The following is a 26,044-nucleotide window of genomic DNA, read 5'->3' on the forward strand; positions in this document are numbered from 1 at the left end:
GTCTTCCCAGAGGTGCTCATTCTCTTGGGCAAATTAGGTCAGAAGCTTCCCTTCTGGTCTCTGCCTTCCCAGCCACTGTCCCATTTGAAAGATGGAAAGGCCCTGTTCTTCATAGCAGGTGCTGATATCCACAGAGTCGTTGTAAAAATCCTCCTCTCTCCCTTCCCCCACACAGGAGATAATCAAGCAAAGGTCAAGAAAATGGACAAAAGAGACAAAAGGGAAGGAAAGTGTGCTGCGCTCCAGGTCTTTGATTCTTGATAGTTATATTCAAATGGGGGGGGGTACTTCTCAAAGAGAAGTGAAGGTGTTTCTCACGGCTGCAAAATTTACAGTCGGAAAGGGAGCCGACTTAACCAATACCAGCAAATGTTTCTTCCTTTTCTTAATCCCTCGCTGCTTATTTTAGCAGCTTCTCCACCCCGCCGGGAATACCATCCAGATCTCAGTCCAGGTAGATCTGACGTCAAGAGATGGCTTTCGTAGATTTGACGTGTAAACACTCATTTCCATTCCTCCTCGGAAGGGCTGGGGCTCCACTCGGCAGGGAGACCGAAACGCTGCGCGGAGCGCTCGCCACCGCCCAGCGTCTCCTGCGCGTCTCTTATCTCATCGCAGAGCAAGCCGGGGCGAAAGTGGTCCGGAGCCCCGCAGTGGAAGGGGTGGTCATTTCTGGTTTCTCTGGCTTTCTTCTCGCTCCCCTCCCTCCCCACTTGGGTGCGAGCCGGTGTGAGAGCCATGGGGCGAAGAGCCTGGACTCTGCAGTGTACTGCTTTCACTCTCTTTTGCGCTTGGTGTGCAATGAACAGTGTAAAAGCGAAGAGGCAGTTTGTGAATGAATGGGCGGCGGAGATCCCCGGGGGACCTGAGGCAGCCTCGGCGATAGCCCAGGAGCTAGGCTATGACCTTTTGGGTCAGGTAAGAGTTTGCACTTTCAAGAAACTTTCTGGGGCCCGAAGGGACTGGAGGGACTGGAGCGCCATCTCCCAAGTGAGAGTCCCAGATTGCACTCTCCTGAGCCCAGTGGCAAAGAGCAGGAGCTTTTCCGGCTCTCGCCCCTGGCGCGCATGCAGAAGCCTTGCATTATTTATTGTTTGGGCTGGGCGCAGCCAGGCAGAACCCAGCCGCTGCAGCTGGGTACAGCTTAGTCTTGGCTGTTGTCCGTTCTGGAACTGAAATCCGTTTCCCGCGCGGTTTGGAAGAAAAATCCCTCCACTGTCGTTCACGCAACTTGAGATGCGTGCAGGCTAGTACCAACCAGCACCCGGGCAGGGAGAGGCAGTGCGCTCAGTCCCCCTGGGTCTCAGCAGGTCTGCGTCAGGAGCCGGCTGTTTCCTTCTTTTCAATATGGCAGCGTCAGATCCAAGTCCTGCTGCAAGGGGCCAAGTAGGCTTGGAGATGTTCGCTGCAGCCTTCTCAGATACGCCCACGGCTCAGCTCTCTCTGGAGAGTGCCAGTGGCCTCAACTCACAACCCGGGGCTGGGGGTTTCGGAGTAGTAGATGAGGTGGGTGAGAGGGATGGGACCAACTCTCCAGCCCTCTACTGCAAGCTCCGGACTCTCACTGGAAACTTGCAAAGTCTGAGCCTCACAACTTCGCTCGGTCAGTTCCCCTGAAGGGTCAGGCTGCCGAGGTGCCGGTGGGGAAAGGATTTCTTTCTGTTCCTCAGCCAAATGTGTTTTAGCTTCCCAGGGGTTTCCATATGGGAGGATGGGGGGAAAGAAACTGTTGCCCGCTCAAGTGAGGACTGGGTTAATAAATAGCTGGGGGGTACGGGCATTGAGCCATTATGTAGGGGGCTGTGAATTCTCATGAAAGCTTTCCTTTCCCTTGGCTCAGAATCAAGCCCTTGTTTCTTACCTTGTTAAGTTGTTCGTTGAAATGAGGGAGGAGGGAGTTGTAAAACATTTTGGCGCGTTTTTTCTAGAGGTGGTGGTAGAGATGCAGTTGAAGTCAAGGATGAGTAATCGGTGTGGGCGTTGCGATTCCATAGATTCAAATCCTCTGGAGAATGTGCTTCCCTTGCCAGAGGCTTCATGCTCCAACTTTATGAGCCAAACTGCCTGAAATGCCCAGCACAAAAGTCAATGCCCATATTGACTTCTCTTCTCTGTGTACCAGTAGCAGACCAATACTTTTGCTTTTGCCAAGTCCTTATTCTGTGCTAGGCTCTGTGTTGGGGGCTAAGGAATAGGAGGAAAAGAAGCCTTCAAGGAACCAAGAGTCTAGAGACTGATTTAAAAATAAATGATTGCAATTGCAAGTAATTGGTATAGCAACAGAAACTGTTCCTGGAGTCTTGATTGAAAGATTGAAGATGGAAGGGAATTGGGGAGAGGGGAAAGAAGACAATCCAAGGAGGAAACATTTGCACAGGGTTTAGGAAGAAGAGTCAAAGGTGGGAACACAATGAGATTGGGGAAGGCACTCAAGGCATAGAAAATGGCTTATGGGAAACCAGGGAGATACAAAGAAAGTGACTTATTTAGAAGTCAGGAAACTGCAAGGAATTCTTGGAGTCTAAAAAGAGAGTGAGTAGTGGGTAGAACTGTACTGGTAGGTACTGTGGGCACCATGGACATCTTGTGTGTCCTATGAAGGAGAAAAAAACAAACAAACCCTGGGAACTTAATCTTTTGGACTAAAGCTAAATAACATTGGTAACTGTGTGGAAGGAGACTGGAGGAGAGAGCAAAAAATAACTCCCTCTTCCTTTTCTTACCTATTAGCCTCAGACATTCATCCAAACCCAGACCATTCATCGTGGGAACTGCTTTTTAAAATCACAAGTCCCAATAAACAAATAAATAACAGTAAATCAGTACTGTTGGTAGGATCTTCAAGGAAGGGGTGGCAGAGTAACAAGAAACTTTAGAAAAGAATGAGAAAACCTACCTAGAATTGCATATGACTTGCATACACATACTTCCAGTTAAATGACATTACTAATAAATGTTTTTAAAATACTAATTCCTTATAAAAGACCGATGGTGCTTTCCTGGTTCTGTTTATTTCTTCCTTTGTTTACACTTAGATGCATCACCATCTTGAACTTCTTAAGGCCTGAAGATAAAGCTAGGATGGGGAGGGGATGACAAAAGGCAAAACCAACTGATAGCAGAAACAGAGCTAAGCACTGGTGATCTTTCTTAAGGCTACTAGTCTCTCTCCCCAGCTCCACGTAAAGCTTATAGCAGATTCACTCCCAGAGATTCAGGCTTGGCGCAGGACCTAAACATCTCACGAAAAAAGTCTCCAGCTGATGAGAAACATTAATTTAAAGAAAGTAATTCTGAAATAACCCATTGTCAATTGCTTGTTTCAATTAAAAAAAATACAGGGCATCTACAGAATTTAGTAGGCTCAAAGTAAATACTATTTGGAATAAAGGGAAATTATCTTAAAAGAATAATGAACTTAGCTCTAAATGGACCATTTGTATTGATACCAAATGTGTTGATAGTCATCTAGAGAAATTTACACACTCTAAGGTGGAATACCTGAACTACTGGAAAGTCAAGTAGTCATTACTAGTAGCTTATAACAATCATCACTATGGATTCAATCGCTGTATTTTATAACAACAAATTGTTCTAGCTGAGTGTGGCACTACACATGTATAGTACCAAAGAGGTTTCCTGCTTTCTACACAGTATCGTTCTCTGACAGGATACATTTTATAAAGTGAATATATTTTTTAGAAATGTCTATCTACACAATAACATCACCTAGAAAAGAAAATGTGGTTTCTCTGAAATATGAAAGACAGAAGCATCATCAGCCCTTAAGAATGCTGTGACCCCAAGTGATAATATTGGGAAGCTCATCTCACTGAACAGACTAAGAAGAAAGGGAAGGCTTCTAACAGTGTCTTCCTCATCAAGAAAAAGGTTACCTTCAAGTACAAGAAATGCACTTAATAAAAATTGCCTGTTTGCAACTTAGCTGGGTTTCAATCTGACCTATACACACTTATTTTGGAAAGAGGATGTTTATTTTAATTTTTTCTTTTATAGATCGGATCACTTGAAAATCACTACTTATTCAAACACAGAAACCATCCTCAGAGGTCTCGAAGGAGTGCCCTTCACATCACTAAGAGATTGTCTGACGATGATCGTGTAAGTGTTGTACATTTGTCTTCAAGCCAGTAACCTGACTTATCTGCTTTCTTTGTGCTTGCTAACAAGAACAAAAGCGAGTATTATTCTTTTTTCTTGTTTTCACAATTATTTATCTGTAGTGTTTCTTATCATTTCCATAGGGTTATAAATGCACCTAATAATAACTGAATCTAATTGGTTGTACATTATATGTGTGTATATATGTACATTATATGTGTGTATATATGTACAGACACATACAGACACACATACACACACATATATATGAACTATATAATACCAGTTCACAAATTCAGTCTAAGAGCAGGAAAATGAATCCTGAGAATCAAGTGGCAGCGCTAATGAACTGTTTGACAAAACAATCAATCAACATCCTTTTATTATACGGCTATCTATGTACCAAGCATTTTGATATCCAATGTAATGATGCCAAACAAATATAATACAGAAATTCCTTCTTAATAACATTTCAGTGTTATCTGAAAATACATTCTGCTGTTTCTATCTGATTTGGTTAGATAGGGAACTAGTGTTTTTGAGAGAGTTTTAAATCGATGTCTTCAGGAGGTAAATGTTTCCATAAGTATTGTATTATCTGACCCAGAGTATTTAATCTCCTTTTATTCTGGTTTGTATACATATTCAATGATTTGGTACCAGCAGGAAAAGTCTAGAATGAACACAGGTTAAGTGTGGGGCTAATTTCATGTATATCTAATATACCTTTTGATTTTTTAAAATTAATTTGTTTATTTTAACTGGAGGCTAATTACACTATTGTAGTGGCTTTTGCCATACATTGACATGAATCAGCCATGGGTGTGCATGTGGTCCCCATCCTAAACCCCTCCTCCCACATCCCTCCCCATCCCATCCCTCAGGGTCTTTTTGAAGTCTGTTTTCGAGGTCATAAACATCAATAGAAATGCTGATATGAAATAAAAATTTGAAGTAAAATTTGAAAAAAATTTGCCTTTTCTCAATAATATGCCATACTGATGAAAATTTATCCTGGGAAGCCTGATATCTGCATACATGATTTCTGTTGTCTAGGACATTCTCAAGAATTATGAAAGCTTTGTAAGAGATAAAACATACATGTTCAACTTCCCATAAAGAAAAGTAAAAGTGACAAAACAGGGCTAAAATTGTTGAAAGTTCATGGAATTCACAATCGCTGTAAAATAATTTGCTACTTTGTTATGCATCTGATAGAATTTTTTAAAGAAGAGGAAAAGGAAGACAAATTATGAGGTTAGCAAATGACTGGGCCTGGGTTACCAGTGTTCCAACATGAAAGCAGCAACCTAACCCAGACCAAGAACGTTGTATCAGGACCATGGGCAGCAACCCGCAGCTCATAAACCATTGCTGGCTTTTACTCAAGTAAATGGCTTAGAAGGGACAGACCTAAGCAGAGGCCCTTAACATCATGTTAAAAGTTTCTTGTCCAATAAAATCTTCCCTTCACTGTCCCAGGGCAGATGGTTAATTGTATATGGGCTCTGAAAGTATGACAACTTCAGTACTCTAGCTAGGCTTAGTCTTTGGACAAAAAAACGAGAACTATTTCCTTGTCTGCCTAAATCCATGCCTGACATTAATGTACAAGGAAGTCAAACTGAGCTCCCTTCTCATCTTCACAGGAGAAAACTGGATAGAGTGAAGCAGATATAACTGTTATTATTCAAAGTATCTCACTAAAATGAACAGATGGCCCAGTTCTATTCTTTAGATAATTGACTTGTAATTCCTTAGTAATTGACTTGGGGGAGAAATTGCAAAACATAGTGAAGAAGAGCTAAGAATTTACTCTCTAGCATAACTTTATTAGAAGGGAGTCTATATAATCCTATGAAAGTTATCCCCAGAATAATTTAATTTCAGGAAAAATTCTAGAATCCATTGAAGCTTGAAGTGGAAGGTTGGACTAGATGCTTTTTAATGCCCTTTTCAAAGGGCATTAAGTCCCAAGAGGATTATTTACCATTAAGTACATGATACTTACTATATATACAATTTGCTCTCTTCCATTTGGTCTGCTCTTACAGAGACTAATATGAGACTTGGGGTTAATGACATTAATCATAACTCTGTTTCCACCAATTGGTTGTTTACCTGATCAGATGGCAGAGTGCCTCTTCTTTTATTCCACTTTTTAAAAAATGCTCTTGATTTTCATTTTATTGCCTTTTTTTTTGATAGGGATAATATTCTTCCAAATTAGCACTCTGAAGTGCACCAATACACTATCCATAAGTCTGTTAATGAAACCTCTAACTGTAAGTGACTCTTTCCCTCAAAGATTAGTACTTATTCTCTAGTAGCCAGCTTCCAAAGACCAACTCAGATGGCAGGCAGTATATTCCAAGTGTTGAGGTATTTTAAGCCAAAAAAATTAAGCTTGAAAATACAGGCACTTTAAAAATAAATTGTAATGACTAATTTCCAACCCTCAAGTCCCTCCCAATGTTTATAATAGTTTTGCAGTATGTTTTCGAATTGGAAATTCAGGATGGTCTTACTGGACAGTTTTATCCTTTAGCTGCAAATTATTTCTCAGTTTTTATTTTTGGATCTGACTCATTAGTATTCTCACATTAGCAATATCCTATCACACACTGGACTATCATCATATGTACGAAAGAGAGGATATGTTTTGGGTAGAAAACAGTCATGTTGCTCAGCAGAATCAGAGCACAGTAGCATCTCATAATGAATATAACCACAAGGCAGCCCCTCACCTCTTGGGGCCTCAAGTATAACAGGATTAAGCTATAAATGTTGGAAAGGTAATTTTTGTATTGTCAGATCTCCTTGCATAATACATGAAATGAAATTAATGATAAGTGTGCATGGTCAGCAGGGCTCATCCATCATCCCAGATCTGTTTCTCATATTAAATATTCTTAAGCAGAAGGCTGAAGCACAGGGGAGCCAGAATTTTGAATCGGCAAAGACACAGTACCTTACCCGTCTTTTGTCACATCTGCAATTTCTATTTTTGTGAATAAAGAAAGAGAAATTAGGCTGTAAGAGCAACATAACAGCAGTCTCTGAGATCTCTTAGCTTGTTGACTCATTCTGTGCAAATGGACGAATTTTCAGCTATGGAACCCTGGAACCTCAATATAAAAACGGGTATTATGGTCCATTTGCTGATGAAAGCAGGCTGAACTTTTACTTCCACTGGAATCACAGTGTCAATAATTTGAGGGAACCATCACTTCACTGACTACTTCTCCTCCTCGTAAAGGCACACTTTACCGTAATAGAGGAAATGGTGATCTCCCCAGAGGGCAAGCCATTATTCTCACTGAGCTGCCAGTGTGATCTGTAGTCAGGTGAAAACACTGATGGAGAGAATACTAGAGCTAGTTAGAGGGAAGATGATTACACCAGAGGTGGCTGTTTAACTGTTGATTTTCTTGCTATAAAACTCCTGGTAGGTGATATGGGCAGAACAACAGTATGAAAAAGAAAGAAGTAAACGTTCAGTTCTAAGAGACTCAGCACTAGATCTCTTCAATGATCCGATGTGGAATCAGCAGTGGTACTTGGTAAGTACTTGCATGAGGACTGCATAGGCCCTGGGCTACTTGTTATCTCTGAACAATAGATATTTTTAAGTAACAGATAACTCAGTACAGGGCTGTGTTACCCAGAGATCAGGGTGAATGAAACCTTCCATGATCTGGGTCTTCTGTTTGGCTCTGTGTGAGAACGTCTGAAAACACAGATCTTTAGCTTCTACAAGAGGAAGTCTCCTTACATTTATCTGGAATAAGTACAGAAGAATCGGGTCTTGTAAGGTAGGGTTGCAAAACAGCATTCATGGCAAAAATCAGACCTGCTCAAGGTTACTCCTGAGAACCCTTTAAATTACCCAAAGAGGACAGTGAACATGATTCAGTATATATAGCCCTGAATGATAGTTCTTACATGCTCCCAGGTGAGAATCTCTGAACTAGGCTAAAGGAAGGAACATGAGGAAAGACAAAAGGCATCTATCTGTGAATGTCTAGACTTACAAACCAGTTCTACCTCAAGGGGCTTCCCTGGTGGCTCAGACGGTAAAGAATCTGCCTGCAATACAGATGTGTTCGATCCCTGGGTCAGGAAGATCCCCTGGAGAAGGAAATGGCAACACACTCCAATGTTCTTGCCTGGAGAATCCCATGGACAGAGAAGCCTCGCAAGCTACAGTCCATGGGGTCGCAGAGAGTCGAACACAACTGAGCAACTAACACACACCTAATCTACCTTTAAGACAGTTTACCAAATCCTTACAGGAATGTGGGCAGTGAGTGGAGAAACTGTACATGCTCCTGCCTGCCTGCCTGCAGAGTGCTCTCCCTTCTGTTTTCACATTAAGCCTCTACTGTAGTAACACATGGGAATAGACGTGCTTATTGTTGAGAATATTGTAAAAGATAAAATTTCTTGAGAGCCATAAGCTGAGGCCTAGACATCCTTGTTGCAGAACAGACAGGAAAGGAGATCAATTCCTCTTGAAACTCTCCTAACCTAAGTGACACCTGCTTACTGCAGAAGACACTCATTAACACCCGTGCGTCTACCATGTGCCAAATATTAATACTATCCTGTTTGACATGAATTAACTCATTTAGTTCTCATGCAACATTTTGTTGTTCATATAATAAGTATTCCCTTTTAACAGAGGAAGAAACAGAGACATTCAAAATCACATGATTCTGGTGGCGGGACCATAGTTCATAGCTCCAGAGACCATACTCTTAATAGCCACAGTCTCCGATTGTTCCTCCCACTGACAGAGAGTCCTTCTCTGGCTTTGGCCAACAACCTGTGTGCAGTTCCAGCCTCCTGGGATTTGGCTTCATGTTGGCCTAGAAAATTCTGGTTTTTCTCCTCTTCTTTCTGATGGGCATCAGCCAGGGGGCAATGCATTCACTGATACTTTTGATTGCTGTCATTTGTAAGTTTCCTGTTGATCCCTTCACTAAAAACCTGGCTCTCTTCTAATGCATCTCTCTTGAATGCTTGGGGATGTGCTCATATCTGTATTTCTTTGCTGTCCAATTTCTCTTCCCTACAGCCCCACATATTGTAATTCTCAGAAAAGTTACCTGAAAAAAAAAAAAATCCTAAATCACCTCTCATAGATACTGACTCCCTAAATCACTCATACTTGGAAACAGGCAGTTCAATTCCAAGTCCTGGTAAGACCACAGCTTCGTGGGCATTCCAGGTTCTGCTTTTTATTTTAGAAATTTATATATATAAAAATCCACGAGTAACTGTGAACCAGACAAAATAAAGTACGTTCAATGGGGCAGTGAAGGTTTAGGATTTGGGGGAGACAGAAACTTGGGGCAGCAAATAAAGCTTCAGTAGATGAAAAGCTTGAGCACGTAATTATAAATGAAAGCAACTTAGGGATAAACTTCTTCAAAGCCACACAGCTCAAAGACAAGGGGCACAGGGTGATTCATCTTTTCAAGTGATTTTCCATTGGAACAACTGGAAAAAGAGCAGAACTATGATGATTCACTTGGTCCTCCCCTCAACTTTGTCTTTTATTTCACCTAATTGTCTGCTTCTAAAGAATAGAATGACCCCAGGAAAAAGAAAGATGGGTCTCAAGACTGGAGCTTCAGTTCTCATTGTGCAGCAAACAAATTATGATTTTACCAATGCTTCTTTGTTCTTTTTTACCAGCAAGATACAAGGATGACTGCAACCCTGCCCAAGCTGGATCTTCATGTGATACCTGTTTGGCAAAAAGGCATCACAGGCAAAGGCGTTGTTATCACTGTACTGGATGATGGCTTGGAGTGGAACCACACAGACATCTATGACAACTATGTGAGTCTAAGCCCTCATATTGCTGCAGCTTAGGGAGCTGTCTACACAGACATACAGTTAGGGCTTCACTTCCCTCAAGCAGGAGGTGCTCTGAGTGAGCCCTGAGGTTGATGAGCCAAGCTTTGGTTACTTCCTTCACCCCTCTGCCAGTGCACATAAATTTCTTTCTTTCTTTCTTTCTTTTTTTTTTTTTTTTTGTATCACTAGACTTTGAAAGGGTTCATTGAAGCCAGGACTGTACAAAAGTTATGTGTGTTCTGGTTGGAGGAGGCACTTACACCGGCTAGATTATTAAAAAGCCATTCAAATTCTATGCCACCCAGTACTTGCGGACATGAAAGCAATCAGATCAAGCCTCACATCTGAGGTCATTTTCACAGTCATCCTCCTCACATTCCCTGTGGGTCAATAGCTCTCACATTGTGAAGTTATATGAATGTGACTCCATCCATGCAAATCAGAGCATGTTCTTCAGAGTACAAAAATGACAAGCTGAGAAAAGTTTACCAAAAATGGGAAGTAAGTAAATTATTTACTTGTTTATGAAGTTCTCCATAATATTTTAGGTCTTTAGGGGACTTCCCTGAAAGTCCAGTGGATAAGACTCCATGTGCCCAAAGCAGGGGTCCTGGGTTCGATCTCTGGTCAAGGAACTATTAATAGATTCCACATGCCACAACTAAGAGCTTGCACACTACAACTGAATATTCCACAGGCCGCAGTTAAAAGCTCTTACACACCACAACAGAGATCGAAGACCCAATGAGCCACACCTGAGACCCAGAAAACTAATGAATTAAAAATATTTCTGGTCTTCATGTAAAGATCTGTGTTTTATCTTGAATACTACCCCCTGTCTTTTTCCCAGCCTTTCTACTCAACCAACGTTCCAAAGCTAAAGAACAAAGGAAATGGGGTGGAAATGAAGAGACGAAAAAGATTAGCAATTATTAAGACAGAGAAACATAAAGAACAGCCCGAGTGGTGACACAATTATTAAAAGGTGGTTGGATCTCCTTGCAGTCCAAGGGACTCTTAAGAGTCTTCTCCAGCACCACAGTTCAAGAGCATCAGTTCTTCAGCACTCAGCCTTCTTTATTGGAGGAGGGAATGGCAACCCACTCCAGTATTCTTGCCTGGAGAATCCCATGGACAGAGGAACCTGGCAGGCTACAGTCCATGGGGTCACAAAGAGTTGGACGTGACTGAGTGACTAAGCAGCAGCAGCAGAGAAATACAGAGAATAGCAGTCTGTTTTAAGTCTATTTAGTGTAACTGGGGTGGCTGAAGGAGCTTACTGTAGACCTGAGCCCCACCCCACAGCCAGCTCTTTGCACCTGTATCCTTAGGAAAGATGAGTGTCAAAGTTAACCAGCTCTACAGCCAGTTGAACCATTCCACTTCTCTGGATCTCAATTTTCCCATTTGGAAAATGACATGGTTGAACTAAATAAACTCTGACTCCTCCTGTTCTAATAGCCTATGAGATTCTATAGGTTTGGAAACATTCACTGGGAATTGTTGGCTCACTTCTCTGTGCACGTCATCTCTGCCTGGTTTCTGGCTATGATGAATGATCAAAAATGGGGCCAGAAACTCTAAACTGCAGAGTCCCAAGCCATCAGCCAGGATGGGCATAGATTGGAAGGACTGATGTTGAAGCTGAAACTCCAATACTTTGGCCACCTGATGCGAAGAGCTGACTCATTTGAAAAGACCCTGATGCTGGGAAAGATTGAGGGCAGGAGGAGAAGGGAACGACAGAGGATGAGATGGTTAGATGGCATCACATACTTAATAGACATGAGTTTGGGTGGACTCCAGGAGTTGATGATGGACAGGGAGGCTTGGCGTGCTGTGGTTCATGGGGTCGCAAAGGGTCAGACACAACTGAGTGACTGAACTGAACTGAACTGAAGAAGACTTGGAAAGCACTGCTTTTTTTTTTTTTTTTTTTTTTTTTTGATGCTACAGTGTTATTTTTGCTTTCTCTTTAGGATCCAGAGGCCAGCTATGATTTTAACGATAATGACCATGATCCATTTCCCCGATATGATCCCACAAATGAGAACAAGTAAGTAAATGTGGATTTAGGGGTGGGGTAAGTGCTTTAAAATGCTTTCATCTTATTTGAGCAAATTACACTATAAATATGATCCACATTTTTGCTCTCAGAAAATGCTCATGTACACCATCCATACTAAAACATTTTGTTGCTTTTAAAACAGGAAACAGAAGCTTCTATTTTTATATTCCTTTTGGCTTACAGGACTATATTTCAATTAAACTTTCTTCTTATACTATGAAATGTTCCCCTCAAAATGTTACTGAATATCTATGGCTTTAGAAGAAATATTTGGGACATATATTTTTGTTGTTCAGTTGCTAAATCTTGTTCAGCTCTGAGATCCCATGAACTGCAACACACCAGGCTCCCCTGTCTTTCACTATCTCCCAGAGCTTCCTCAGACTCACATCCATTGAGTTGATGATGCTATCTAACCATCTCATCCTCTGCTGCCCCTTTCTCCTTTTGCCTTCAGGCTTTATCAGCATCAGGGTCTTTTCCAATGAGTCAGCTGTCCAACAGGTGGCAAAGTATTTATTCGAGCCTCAGCTTCAGCAACAGTTCTTCCAGTGAATTTCCTTTAGGAAATTCAGGGCTGATTTCCTTTAGGATTCATTGGTTTGATTTGCTTGCAGTCCAAAGCATTAAAGAATAAAAATCTCCACTCCATTACCATTGCACCTAGTTCCTCTATGAATCTTTCACTATTAGCAACGTGCTTGTTGCTAGCCATGAAGAGAAATACAGATGGCCAAAATAACAAATCCTACGACTTCCTATGGTAGCCACAACCGTGCTCACTAGTCCCCTCAGAAGAGCATGGCAAGGCACCAGACAAGAGAAATATACCATAAGGCTTGGCACTCAAATCCAACACAGTCTTTAGGGCATTGGGCTAATTAGTCTGTTCCAGAGTTTCTTCTGGGTATTTTAAAGCTAAAAGGAAGAGGCAAAGCACATCTTCTGACTCCTAAACTAACTCTCCTTAGTATCCACTGGGTAATGAGTGAGGCTAAGAGCCAGACTTGGCAAAGCAACAAGGCAAATGAAGACCCAAAGGCAGGAGACATTTTAACCTTTTTTCTTAGCTCCAAAGGAACTTCACCCTCTAGTCACACAGCCCCATGTCCATGCCTATGGGAAAACTCATCTTTGTACATACAGATATCTCTCACAGACTTGAAAGAGACATTTCACTCTTTCCTCTTCATTAGCTTCACCCAAAAGAAACTCACACCAAAAGAGAAGACGGTCAAGACAAAATGAGCACGGCTACAAGTGGGGGGAAAAAGCAAGCAGGGAAAAGCTCTTTGTGGCTGTCATATAATGTACTTCCCTGTCCTTTCTTCCTCCCTCTTGGATTAGTATCCAACTTGGGTCAATTAGCTCTCTCTCTTTCTCGCTTTCACTTTCCCTCCCAGTTTCTCCCTGATTGTCTCAGAATTTCCACGTGGCTGGTGTGGTACTCTTGACTGAAAGCTGTGACATTGGATTTTCCTCCTCCAGAAGGCTAACAAACCCCAGGAAGGGAGTCTGGAGCTCAAGGACTTGGCTTCAACTTCTGGGTGGATATTTCTTCCCTCAGGGGGAAGGGGAGGCTTGGGGAGGTACCATTTACTTTCCTTCAGTACCATTTATTTCTTCTAGCATTTATCTTTTAAAGGGGTCAACCGCAAGCAGCCCTAGAGGTTAGAATATTACAGTAACAACACAATAGGAACCATGGGGGGGGGGCCCTTGGAGGAAAGTGGGATGTCCCAGAAACTTAGAGCAGGACTCCCCCAGACAAATGTTCAGCCATATTTCTGAGTGAGAGCAGTGTGGGACCGGGAGGAACTTCCATCCTTTTACAGCAGGACCTTGCAATGTTAGCCTGGCTGGTAGTGAGAGCTTTGCCAATCACCAGAAAGGAGGGTGGCTTTGAGGAAGTCACTCACCTCACTCTGCCTCTATTTATTTTTTTTTAAATTTTGTCTCAAAACAAGGTGACAAGATCCCTGTTTACCTACTCTCCTAAAAGAAACTACCTAAGGAAATGGGCAATAAGTGCTGAGAAGAAAAGGGCGCTCTTCCTAGAATAAACTAGAAGTGACAACTCTCAATCCTTTCCCTTGGTCAAGACTAAGAAGGAAATCTGCTCCCACCCACATGGGTTCAGCTGAGGAGACTGTTAGCTGGAGGTGTCAGGCCAGCCTCTTTCCTAGGCAGTGTGCCTTGGGTCTGGTCCAGGATCCAATGTGGGTGATGATTCGTGTGGCAGATGCAAGATTAGGTGAATACCTGGTGAAATGATATTCTTGGAGTTTTGTACTTGTGAAAGGGGGAACTCAGGTGTCCTTTCCCACTGCCAAACAAAAGAGACTTGCAACTCATGGTACTGATGATAGCCAATTCACAGAGTTTCAAAGGCCCCAAGGTAGCAGCCTATACAATTTTATTTAATTTGTGCCTGAAAACTATGAGCTTCCAGAGCATAGCAGACCATGGGCCATGCACATAGTATAGGGTTAGGGTAGCCTAGCCAAACACTTAAGAGCACAGACTTTGCAGTTAAATTTAGATCAAATCTTAGATCTTTCACTTAATAGCTGAGTGACGGTGAGCAAATTATTTAACTTCTTTGTGACTAGTTTTATCATCTACTGTGATAGACTTTTATTTTCTTGGGCTCCAAAATCACTGCAGATGCCATGATATTAAAAGACACTTGCTCCTTGGAAGAAAAGTTATGACCAACCTACACAGCATATTAAAAGGCAGGGATACTACTTTGCTGACAAAGGTCTGTATAGTCAAAGCTATGGTTTTTCCAGTAATCCTGTATGGATGTGAGAGTTGGATCATAAAGAAAGCTGAGCACCGAAGAAGTGATGCTTTTGAACTGTGATGTTGGAGAAGACTCTTGAGAGTTCCTTGGACTGCAAGGAGATCAAACCACTCAATCCTATGGGAAATCAATCCTTAATATTCACTAGAAGGATTGATACTGAAGCTCCAAAACTTTGGGCCACCTGATGCAAAGAGCTGACACATTAGAAAAGACCTGGGGCTGGGAAAGACTGAAGGCAGGAAGAGAAAGGGATGACACAGGATGGGATGGTTGGACGGCATCATCAACTCAATGGACTTGAGTTTGAGCAAACTCCTGCAGATGGTAAAGGACAGGGGAGCCTGGTGTGCTGCAGTCCATGGGGTCACAAAGAGTCAGACACCACTGAGCGACTGAACAACAACCAAAGAGATAATGATGGTACCTATTTCATTGGGGATTTGTGGGGATTAAATAGTTTTATATATATAATTGACTTGCATAGTGTCTGGTACATAGAACAAGTTAAACATGTACTATGATAATGATGATTAAGGCTTCTCATTTAGCAACTAAGGTAGAACTCCTTTCAGTGAGGAAAAAAGCATGACAAGAATAATATCATCTGATAAGAGCAGAAGCAGAGACAAGTCAATTTTCTGAGTCAATTCAGAATCTGCTATTTGAAAATTACACAAAAAGCAACTATATCTCAGGGTCCTCTTGATTATCAACCAAAAAGCTAACATCCCCATCATTTATCAAAAGGCACAATAAAAAATAGTTAGTTACCCTTCCAGCATAGTGTCAGAAATAAATCCCTTAGGTTTAGAAAATGAATGCCCCATTTTGTTTTGGCCTTCATAGCAGTTAGAGACCTATTATCTCCCAGTTCCCAGGGCTTTATCTCTCCAAACTATCTGTGTTGCTGCTGTTCTTTATTACTATGTAAATGAAGTTAATAAAAGCTGCATTTGAATTCTTCTCTGCAAATCAAGAGAGGCATCACTAAATAACAAAATCTTAAAAATGCAGGTAACTCTTACCAGTAATCTAGCATGAATTTGTAATCAATATTTCAACAAAAATTTCAGATTATTTTTCTAGCTATGTAACATATATGGCAAGGATATTTTAACAAGTGCCATGGTAGTCTTTAAATTACCATCTGAAATAATTTTTTAAAAATAAATGTGTTTAAATGCCAGTTACAACCATTGTGTTCTAAGATAATAGAGGTTGCTTTTACCCCAGAGGCTGATTTAAGGGAAGAAAGCCATATGTCTAAAAAGAATGGCATGGAAGCACTTCGATAAAGTCTTCTTTTTCTCAAGGTACGGAGGTGAGAAGTGAGGATAAGAGGAGGGAAAGATATCAATTCCTATTTGTACATGATCCTACATTTTTTAAAGAAAATAGTCCTTAGTATGTAAAGAGAGATAAATAATGGGTAGTGTCATGTTGCCTCATTTTCAGGACAGAGGTAGAGTGCTGGAGATGTCTGCTCACAGGCTGATTCTGTAAGCTCTATCTATCCACCTGGAGACCTTGCTATCTTGGACCCTGTCTTCCATTTTATATGAACAGAAATTCAGGTGGCGGTGACTTCAGCATATTTCTCAGAGGATGGCAATTGAATTTTCCCTTCTACAAAGGTAGAGAGGGCTAAGCCCCCAAAGAAGCATAAGATGCCTTCTTCATGTTCAATATGCATTCATTTTGCAGAGAATGGATGTATATTGGTCAGGACAGCTTCAGTTGCAAGTGAGAGAATCCTAACTTGAAAATGGAGATTTTAAAATATTTTTTACCCAAGAGATGATCAGCTGCAAGCATGGCAAGATCCAGAAACTCAAATAATATGCCTTGATGACACCTATTACTCTATCTCCATCTCCTAGTGCTGTTCACCTCTACTTAGCTTCATTCTCAACAGAGAACGCCTCATAGCAAGATCCACAAGGCTCACATAGAACTTAAAGCATCAGTTCTTGAAAGCTGTCTGGGAGGACAAGTCTCATGATAGAGACTCACAAGGAGTGGCTGAGGGTTACTTCCCCAAATGGGAAAATGCTGGAAAACCAAAAAGAAGTCGGTGCCTGCTTCATCAGGGAAGACTGTGAATTGCATTGTTCTGACTTAGGACTCCTATTCAGTATTAACATAAAGGAGGCCATCATTCAGTGGAAGGAGACCAGGAAATCATCTTTGGTATTTTAGGTAAAAAAAGAAAAGTGAAACAGGTTTATTTTAAAAGACCAGTCAATTAAGAATTTTTCTATTTCATTCTGGCCTAAATTAATAGATGTCCAGTAGAGCAGTAATCAGAAGGAGCTGGCTGACATTTGCTCAGACCTAACCCTTGCTCTTTTTCCCTCTGTGTCAGCATATGTGGTCAGCGGCTCCTCCAAAGGCGTCCACAGCCTTCATGCTGCTCCTGGGAGCTTTCACAATGGAATAAAGGCATGAAGCAACCAAGTTCACATTAAAGTTCCCTCAACTTATTGACCTTCCTGAGGTCAGGAAGGTGACAGGAAAAGAGAATCACTATCTCTAGAATTTCAGCAATGATACTTTAACAGTAGACTTTGGTCTGTTTAAGAGATGGATTTTCTTTTCCCCCAAATGTTCTGAAGTCGTAAATTACCCTCATCGTCTGGTTGCAAAACTAGTCTTGTTCAGGCTGCTGGTCCCAATTAGAGCTGCAGGAGCACCCTGGCATCCCAAATAGCCTGGAGTGCCTTGTGAAAAATTTCGAAATCCCCTTGGGACCAGGAAACCTTCGGATGTTTTAGTCTGGTGTACGGTTAGAAGAGGAGAGGAGGGCTTGAGAGGGGGCTCTGTTCTACATATCCCCCTAAGACTGGTCCAGATTAACCTGATCCAAGGAAGTCACCAGTGAGGGGGGAGGGAAGGGGTCACTTCAACACCAAAACCATGGGACCGAAACCATTTCCTTCATGTGGTTTCTGAAAGTGTCAGAGCTGCTCACTGTAAGTATTAACAGCTAACACTCCCTGGTTCTTTCTGTACACCAGCCACTGTTCCAAGTGTTCTGCATACTTAGTATTTCATGGGATACAACATCTTTTGGAGGAACACTCACTTTCCCAAGGTCATATCCCTAATTAGTGGCAGAAGCTAGAATTTAAATTCATATACTTGGGCTCAGGTACTTGTTCCCTTCACCTATCTACATGTCATCTAACACTGATGGGATAAAAACTGGCAACAAGGCTGAAAAAAGTAGTATATCCATGGACCATTGATTTGTAGGCAAAACCAATGTTTGCCCTCATTTACATTTTATAAATTCTATTTTCTCATCCTCAGACATGGGACCAGATGTGCAGGAGAAATTGCGATGCAAGCAAATAATCACAAGTGTGGGGTCGGAGTTGCATACAATTCCAAAGTTGGAGGTAAAGCAGAGGGTTGTTCCCGTAGATTCGCGCTTTGAGTCTTGTGTAAACTGGTGTAAATGGGGTGGGCTGAGGGGACTTTTCAACAACCAGAGGAAGAAGTGAACCCCATGCAAAATTTGCTTCAGAACTTGAGTGTGATTTGAAATGTGCAAATCAATGGATCTGGGTTCTCAGAAAATGATACCTGAATAAAGCCCATACATCTCTTTGGGGGGAGGAGGGGGGAGGATGGAAATGTTGAATAGCTTTCAAAGCAAATCTGATTTTCTCTGTGTTCTGATTTAGAAGGGCTTGTTACTGAGTTCTGGCTAAGAGAATAGAAGGAAAAGGTAAATTTAGGCAAAGACTTTCCCCGCCTCTTGGTTCTATAGTCCTTCAGTTCACAACAAAGAACAGTCAAAAAATAAATAAAAAGAACACATATGTATTACAGAAAGAAGACAAAGGTTATCTGTAGTAGCAAGAATTTAGAATCTCTGGTTGTTTCAATGTCTTTATGGGTAAGCATATGGTAAGTTCCATCAGCACAATTTGATAAAGGAACTATTTACAAGAGTTCAAGGGAACCAACAAGTGACTGTTGTAAGCAGATGTTACCACCTTCAGACCTAGTGGAGCCAAGGGAGAAAAGTAGTCATGGAAACTGGGAAGAGAAAGCTGTGGCCACATGAGACAGCCACAGGACAAGAGCTGGGGCCCGGAGTACAACAGCAGAGCTGCTTTGAGGCAGGGAGGATCCTGAAAGGAGCACTTCATTCTCCCCTCACCCCTCAGCCTCCTGCCACCGTGTCAGTTGGCAGATACCAACTTGAAGACAAGGGAGCCCACTGCTGCCATCCACGTTCCTCTGGATCTGCAGGGGGTCAGAGAGAATAAAGCACTTGCCTCTTCTCTTCACACTAGCCCTTCCTCTGGAGCTCATGGATATACTATTAGCTTTGCATTTAATTTGTTTTCTAAAACCACAACAAAAAAGATTCATTGTAGAATATGGCCACGAAGGTGAGACTCTTTCAAGCTCTACATGAGCATACCTTGAATGTGGTTTTGTAATCCTTTTCAGAAATCAAATAAATATACATCCTAGCAAACAGAATGCATCTCTCACTAACACAGCACATACTCCTAGGTTTTAGGGGTCTTTCCTGAGTCCTTTGATGCCAGTGTTGTCAAAGTGACACGTTAATCTACAGAAAATGAAGGCAGGAGCACAAATTACATAATCACCTAGAAAAAGAAAGCACTTTCTAAGGAGTGATGAACAAAGTAGCTATAGTCTGTGAGAGAATCATCTCACCCTTTCATTTTACAGAGGAGGAATCAGAAGCAAGATCCTCAAGGAAACTAAAACACACCTACTGTATGTCCATCATTTAACTCCCAAGACAGGATCCACATCCTGGAAGTTAACAGGATGGATCTGAGTACCAGATTTCTGGGCTTCAAGTCCCAGCTCCCCAGTTGCAAGCCATGTGGCCTTGGGCAAGTCCCCGTCCCTCTCTGACCTCAGTCTCTCTCCCTGGGAAAAATTACAGCATCCACCTCAAATGGTTCTCATATGGATAGATAAGTTCACACATTTAAGGCCTGTGTAACGGTAGCTGCATACAGTATATCCTCAATGCACATGTTGCTGCTGCTGCTAAGTCGCTTCAGTCGTGTCCGACTCTGTGTGACCCCATAGATGGCAGCCCACCGGGCTCCCGCATCCCTGGGAGTCTCCAGGCAAGAACACTGGAGTGGGTTGCCATTTCCTTCTCCAATGCATGAAAGTGAAAAGTGAAAGTGAAGTCGCTCAGTCGTGTCCGACCCTCAGCGACCCCATGGACTGCAGCCTGCCAGGATCCTCCATCCATGGGATTTTCCAGGCAAGAGTACTGGAGTGGAGTGCCATTGTGATCAAACCCATTTTACAGTTGAAGAAACTGAGGCACAAAGAAATGGCTTGCCCAAGATCACAGAGCTAGCAAAGAGTAAAGCTGGGACTTTTTTTCCCCCAAAATGCATTTTAAACAATTTTCTTAAAAAAATAAATGATTTCTACTAGTCATGTCAGCTCCACGTTCCTTTACCCATGCTCCATCGTAAACAGTAGTGTGAAAACCTAAGGCCGTGCTCTCTATCGCATCATTAGCCTGAAGCCAGCAATAACCAGGTAGCTGCTGATATCTGTCTAAATGGCTTTTGCCTTCCTGGCTCTTGTGTCCATGAGTCTGATGATGGGTGACAGCCTGCTGGAAAGCACAACGAGCCACTGCATCTGCCTTCTCCTGATGAAAAACGATTCCCCCTCAGGAGTGAAATCCATGGCAATGATTTCATCCTTGAAATTATTTAGGAGAAAAGGAAGCATGTTCCTTTGCAAATGTGTCTTAGCAAACACATAAAAGAATGGCCTCTGGGTTATTTTTAATCAGTGCTTAGAAACAGGAGTTCTTTCCCTATTTGTTAGTCTCCTTTTGTAGGTAGGTCTTCTCAAGCTGCACGGGGTCCCATACTCATAAAGCGCTGGCTGGGCCACAGCCGTTCATGGTATAGTCATGAGCAGGCATGTTAACAGAGGGTTGTTTGATGCCTCTTTCTGAAAACTATCTCGTCATTTTCAGGTTATTAGGTCAGCAGGGGGAAGGGAGACATTTTTTCCCCCCAGTGGAAAAATAAGCCTTTATTCTTACTGATTATACTTTAGCTTTTTAAAAAACATTTCATCTTGTATTAGGGTATAGCCAATCAACAAACAATGTTGTGATCATTTCAGATGAACAGCAAAGGGACCCAGCCATACATATACATGTATCCACTCTCCCCCAAACTCCCCTCCCACCCAGACTTCCACATAACACTGAGCAGAGTTCCCCGTGCTACACAGTAGGTCCTTGTCGGTCACCCATTTTAAATACAGCAGTGTCTACATGCCCATGACATTTTTGTAATTGACAACAACCGTGCCCATGGCGTAGCACAAATAGTTACCTCTAAAGGGCAGATAAAGAAAGCTTCTGGAGGCAGTGACTTGTATCTTCCCATGGTGCTGTTAGCAGCTGGGTCACAGGCATTTGGGACATACAATGGTTACCCTGTTTTTGACTCTTTGGAGAGTCCTTTGAAGAATAAAATATTACGAGCCTTGTGCCATCCTGCATGCACACACTGACATCAACATATTTTGTATTTGTCTGTTTTGCTGTTCAGGCATAAGAATGTTAGATGGCATTGTGACCGATGCTATTGAAGCCAGCTCAATTGGATTTAATCCTGGGCACGTGGATATTTACAGTGCGAGCTGGGGCCCTAACGATGATGGGAAAACTGTGGAGGGGCCTGGCCGACTGGCCCAGAAGGCTTTTGAATATGGTGTCAAACAGGTGAGATGCTTAACACAGACCCAACTGAAATGAAACCTGATCACTAGAAAAGGAAAAGAAGGGAACAACGCTTAGCTTATGTGCAAAGAAATGGTTGTGAATTTCTTGCTGCTGTTAATGATTGAGCTGCATTTAGAGAGCCAAATCATTCTTCAGAGGGATGTAAGTTCATGTTTTCCCCTTTGGGCCTGACATTCAACAGATATTCATTCCTCTTAGAATATTTACTTAAAAGTACTCTGGATAGGTCCTTTCTCATTTTCCTGCTGCTTCTGAATGTCTACACTAGGTAAACTACTCCCCGGACTTCTTTCAGATACTCTGAAAAGGTACCCTTTAATTCAGGAATGTGCCGCCTCCCTCTCCACACGTGCCTGGCGGACACTTGTGCCTTGGTTGTGTTGCTCTAAAACTGGGTTTGAGGGCATCCTTGCCAAGATTCTAAGGCCCAGTTCTGCACAGGATGAAACAAAAGTAGAAACTTTGGAGAGCACAAATTGAAAACCCATAGAAAGAGTATCCTTGACGAGTTCCATTCAATTGAAGAGTCCCTTTTAACGCAGCTGCAAAGCAGATCTGAATAATGCCTGATTTTGTCACGCTATCAGTCAGCCAGAAGATTCAATCAGAAATGAAAAAAGGAAGTTCAAAGACTCAAATGGAGTGACATAAGCCAAGGGAACGGCCAAAAATAATAATAATAATAATAATAATAATAATAATAATAATGAGTGAGTGCTAAAGGCCAGATTATGAATCCACATAATAAAGAAAAAAAAAAAAAGAAAAGTCCTCACTCCACACCGTCCCAGAGAGGAGGATGGTGGAGGACCAGCATGCCAGGGCCCACCAGGCGCTTGTAACGCACAGTCTCAGGAGAGTCCTCCTGCTGGAGGACCTGGAGACGAAACTGATCACAAATTCCTGTCTCTGAGAACTTTATGCATGCATTTATATACTTCTCGGGGATTTTATTGGGAGATGACAGTGATCTCAGCAGATGACAACAGACATGGTAAATTTTGGCTTTTCCTCTAGGGCAGACAAGGAAAGGGCTCTATCTTCGTCTGGGCCTCCGGGAATGGGGGGCGTCAGGGAGACAACTGCGACTGCGATGGGTACACGGACAGCATCTATACCATCTCCATCAGCAGTGCCTCACAGCAAGGCCTATCCCCCTGGTACGCAGAGAAGTGCTCCTCCACACTGGCCACCTCGTACAGCAGCGGGGACTACACTGACCAGCGAATTGTAAGCTGCTTTTATCTGCCTCTCTCTGCTTAGGTAGGAGAGTGCGGTTCGCCTTCCAAAGGATCCTTGGGTCAGATGGATTTGCTTAAGCTTCCTGTCTCAGTTGGGGAGACTCACACGTTACTCACCTGAAGGGTGGGTATGTATTGGGAAGTCTTCTCTCTCAGGGATAATGATACATCTGCTAAGATGCTGTTACCCCTTGGTCATGTCTAAACTCAGCCCTGAGAAGCCACCAACTTGTCATTCAACGACCGAGACTCCAAATGGCTCTTCAGCTTGTGTGATGCCTCCCTGCAAACAGCCTTAAAGGAGATTTTAGGATTGTGGGGGCCTATCACCCTGGTACTTGTTGATCCTCTAATAGCAGGGAGAATGTCTGACTTGCCCTTTAGTGGATGATAAAAGTATGGAGCATGCACCAGCTATGTCTCCTAAGAACGGATGACCTACAGGAAAATAACAGCCTAAGTTTCCCCTGAGGTGAACTTCTCAGCATCCGAATAAGCAGCTTAGGAAGGTTATATGCTCAGAGAGCATCTCCAGCCCACGCTTGGCTGTGCCTTCTCTTCCGTGAGTCAGACTGCCAAGGGCAATTATTGGATTTCCCTTCAAGGGCACGATGATGAAGGGCCATTTGGGGGCTTTGAGAACAAAGAGAGGCACTTTTAGTTTAAAAATGGAAAGCCTCAAACTTAACTCCTGACACAGAGAAGAATCAACTAGCTAAAGCAGGTAGATCTTAATAAAATAATAGGTCAAGATCTAATTAGATTGTGGGTCAACCCCCTAATAATTAGCCTTTGGAATGTGTGTAAAATTCATATTAATGACATCTCAACACAATTGTCAGAATTAAGATCTTCATGCAGGATCACTCTGCAACCTACTCTAGTTAAGACAGTAAAACTGGGGTCTCAACTTGGAAGCCCTGGCCTCCCTCTCATTCTGGTAGTTTCAATTACTCAAAGAGACAGTGACATTCTACCCAGGGGCTCTTGACAGCAGAGATAAGTTAGAGCCTTTGAAAGAAGCCTATGAGAAATGTGTCCGGCTTGCATGCACAGCCTCCAGCTCTTAATAAACCCAAGGGTGTCCAGAGTAGCTTTTTTAAAAAAAATGGCCTGTTGTTCATTTCGGAGTCACCATTTCATAGACAGACCTCATCTGAGCTGCTCTGCTCTATAGAAGGAGGAAGAATTTGCATCTTTGTAAAGATCCCTCTTTTTAGGTACACCAGCCATAGAAGAGACAGCTGGTGGCTTCTATTTGAGACAGTTGCAGTAACACAGCCTTTGTCTTACGCAAACCTTTTCCTCAGCACAGTCATCTCTGGGGGCTTACTTGCGTCAACAGGTGAAAAGGGCAAACTTGCTTCTGTAGCCCTTGGAGGAACAGAGCCACTATCATTGGAGATATTCAGTGACTCCAAGTGGGAAGCCAAAGGAGGTGATAATGGAACAAATTATTTTTTTACACTTCCCTCCCACACATTGAAATCTCTAGCTGAAAATCACAGTGCAAGAGCCTGGGTGGGTGTCTTGCTAGCAATCCTTTGGCCCAACTTCTGGTTCAACCAACAATACTGTGGTCCTTAAGAAAGACTAATTGGAAGTCTTTTTGGTTTCTTCCCTTCGTTTCAGCAACCTCTTCAGTAAGCTGAAATTAGCCCGGGTAATTCCTTACGTGCAATGCCATTGTGTGAAAATTTGCTTTCACAGACAGGATCTCATTTCAGCTTCAGAATATGAGTCAAGAAATGTCAACCTCACTTGACAGACAGGGACAACCAAGTGACTTGCCATGGGACGCATCTGCTGAGTGGCAGGTTTAGAATTTGAGCCCTGATCTGTGTCTAGCACACTTTCATTTGAAAAACTCACCATTTTCAAAGTAAAAATATGATGCTAACTCCCGGCCATCAGAAGACATCAACAGTGAGTGCAAGCGAAACACACTCAACACGTTTTGCGCAAGTAGTTCAAGTGGCCAAAATCAGCACAACTTCCTTTTGCTGAAGAGGCAGTCAAATGTCAATCTGAAGGTAATGGGGAATTGGGCATGAGGCAAAATTTCTAAATATGCCAGGCCAAACACAATGGACCTGATGATTAATGGGCCAGCATGATTCACAGCGATTCTGAAACAGTCCCTTTTTTACAGACAGCATTTCATTTGGGAATCTCAGTAGAGGAAAAAAAAAAAAATCACAGTGGGAGGACTTCATCCCCAGAAAAGGCATTCTGATGCCAGAATTATAGACAAGTCGCATATAGAGGAGAGGGAGCTAAAATATCAGCAGATGGCAAACATCCGCCTGTGGCTCAGAAGAGGAAGTAGCGAATCGAATCAGCTGGCCTTCCTGATCAGAGCAGATGCAGCCCTTGGTAGGGTTAACCCCCAGGGACAGGATCACACGCCTCACATGTTGTCCCATATTTCTTTCTCTCCTGATACCCCCCAGACGAGCGCTGACCTGCACAACGACTGCACGGAGACCCACACGGGCACCTCAGCCTCTGCACCCCTGGCCGCCGGCATCTTCGCTCTAGCCCTGGAAGCAAAGTAAGGCCCAGAAAGCTTCTAATCACCTGTAAAAAGCTGCTTCTCCTTCTTTTTAAATAGCATATATTCTTTTCTGAATAATGGTTATAGAAGAAAACTACCAAAAATAAAAAGTTATCTTCCAGTTAACATCTCGAGGTAGGTTTCATGCACACTTGTCTTACAAAATTGGGATCTTAATTCACACACTATTCTGTAAATTTTTTAAGCCTTTATTTTATTTATTTTACTTTACAATACTGTGTTGGTTTTGCCATACATCAACATGAATCCGCCACATGTTCCCAATCCTGAACCCCTCTCCAACCTCCCTCCCCATACCATCTCTCTGGGTCATCCCAGTGCACAAGCCCCAAGCATCCTGTATCCTGCATTGAACCTAGACTGGCAATTCGTTTCTTATATGATAGTATGCATGTTTCAATGCCATTTTCCCAAATCATCCCACCCTCTCCCTCTCCCACAGAGTCCAAAAGACTGTTCTATACATCTGCATCTCTTTTGCTGTCTCACCTACAGGGTTATCGTTACCATCTTTCTAAATTCCATATATATGTGTTAGTATACTGTATTGGTGTTTTTCTTTCTG

At 42.5% G+C, this 26,044-nt stretch overlaps 1 protein-coding gene across 1 annotated transcript in view; it reads left to right on the forward strand.

The window, feature by feature from the left end:
- The first annotated feature begins 430 nt into the window (after positions 1-430).
- Positions 431-26,044, forward strand: part of PCSK1 (proprotein convertase subtilisin/kexin type 1) — a 50,581-nt gene continuing 24,967 nt past the window's right edge. The window contains exons 1-9 of the mRNA XM_040241483.1: positions 431-918; positions 4,018-4,122; positions 7,575-7,685; positions 9,826-9,972; positions 11,970-12,046; positions 18,183-18,271; positions 21,467-21,639; positions 22,678-22,890; positions 25,355-25,455. Coding sequence (XP_040097417.1) covers positions 739-918; positions 4,018-4,122; positions 7,575-7,685; positions 9,826-9,972; positions 11,970-12,046; positions 18,183-18,271; positions 21,467-21,639; positions 22,678-22,890; positions 25,355-25,455 — 1,196 coding nt within the window. The 5' untranslated portion in view covers positions 431-738. The remainder of the gene's footprint in view (positions 919-4,017; positions 4,123-7,574; positions 7,686-9,825; positions 9,973-11,969; positions 12,047-18,182; positions 18,272-21,466; positions 21,640-22,677; positions 22,891-25,354; positions 25,456-26,044) is intronic.

Source organism: Oryx dammah, unplaced genomic scaffold (assembly GCF_014754425.2).
Source record: "Oryx dammah isolate SB20612 unplaced genomic scaffold, SCBI_Odam_1.1 HiC_scaffold_5, whole genome shotgun sequence".
In the NCBI taxonomy this organism is placed as follows: domain Eukaryota; kingdom Metazoa; phylum Chordata; class Mammalia; order Artiodactyla; family Bovidae; genus Oryx; species Oryx dammah.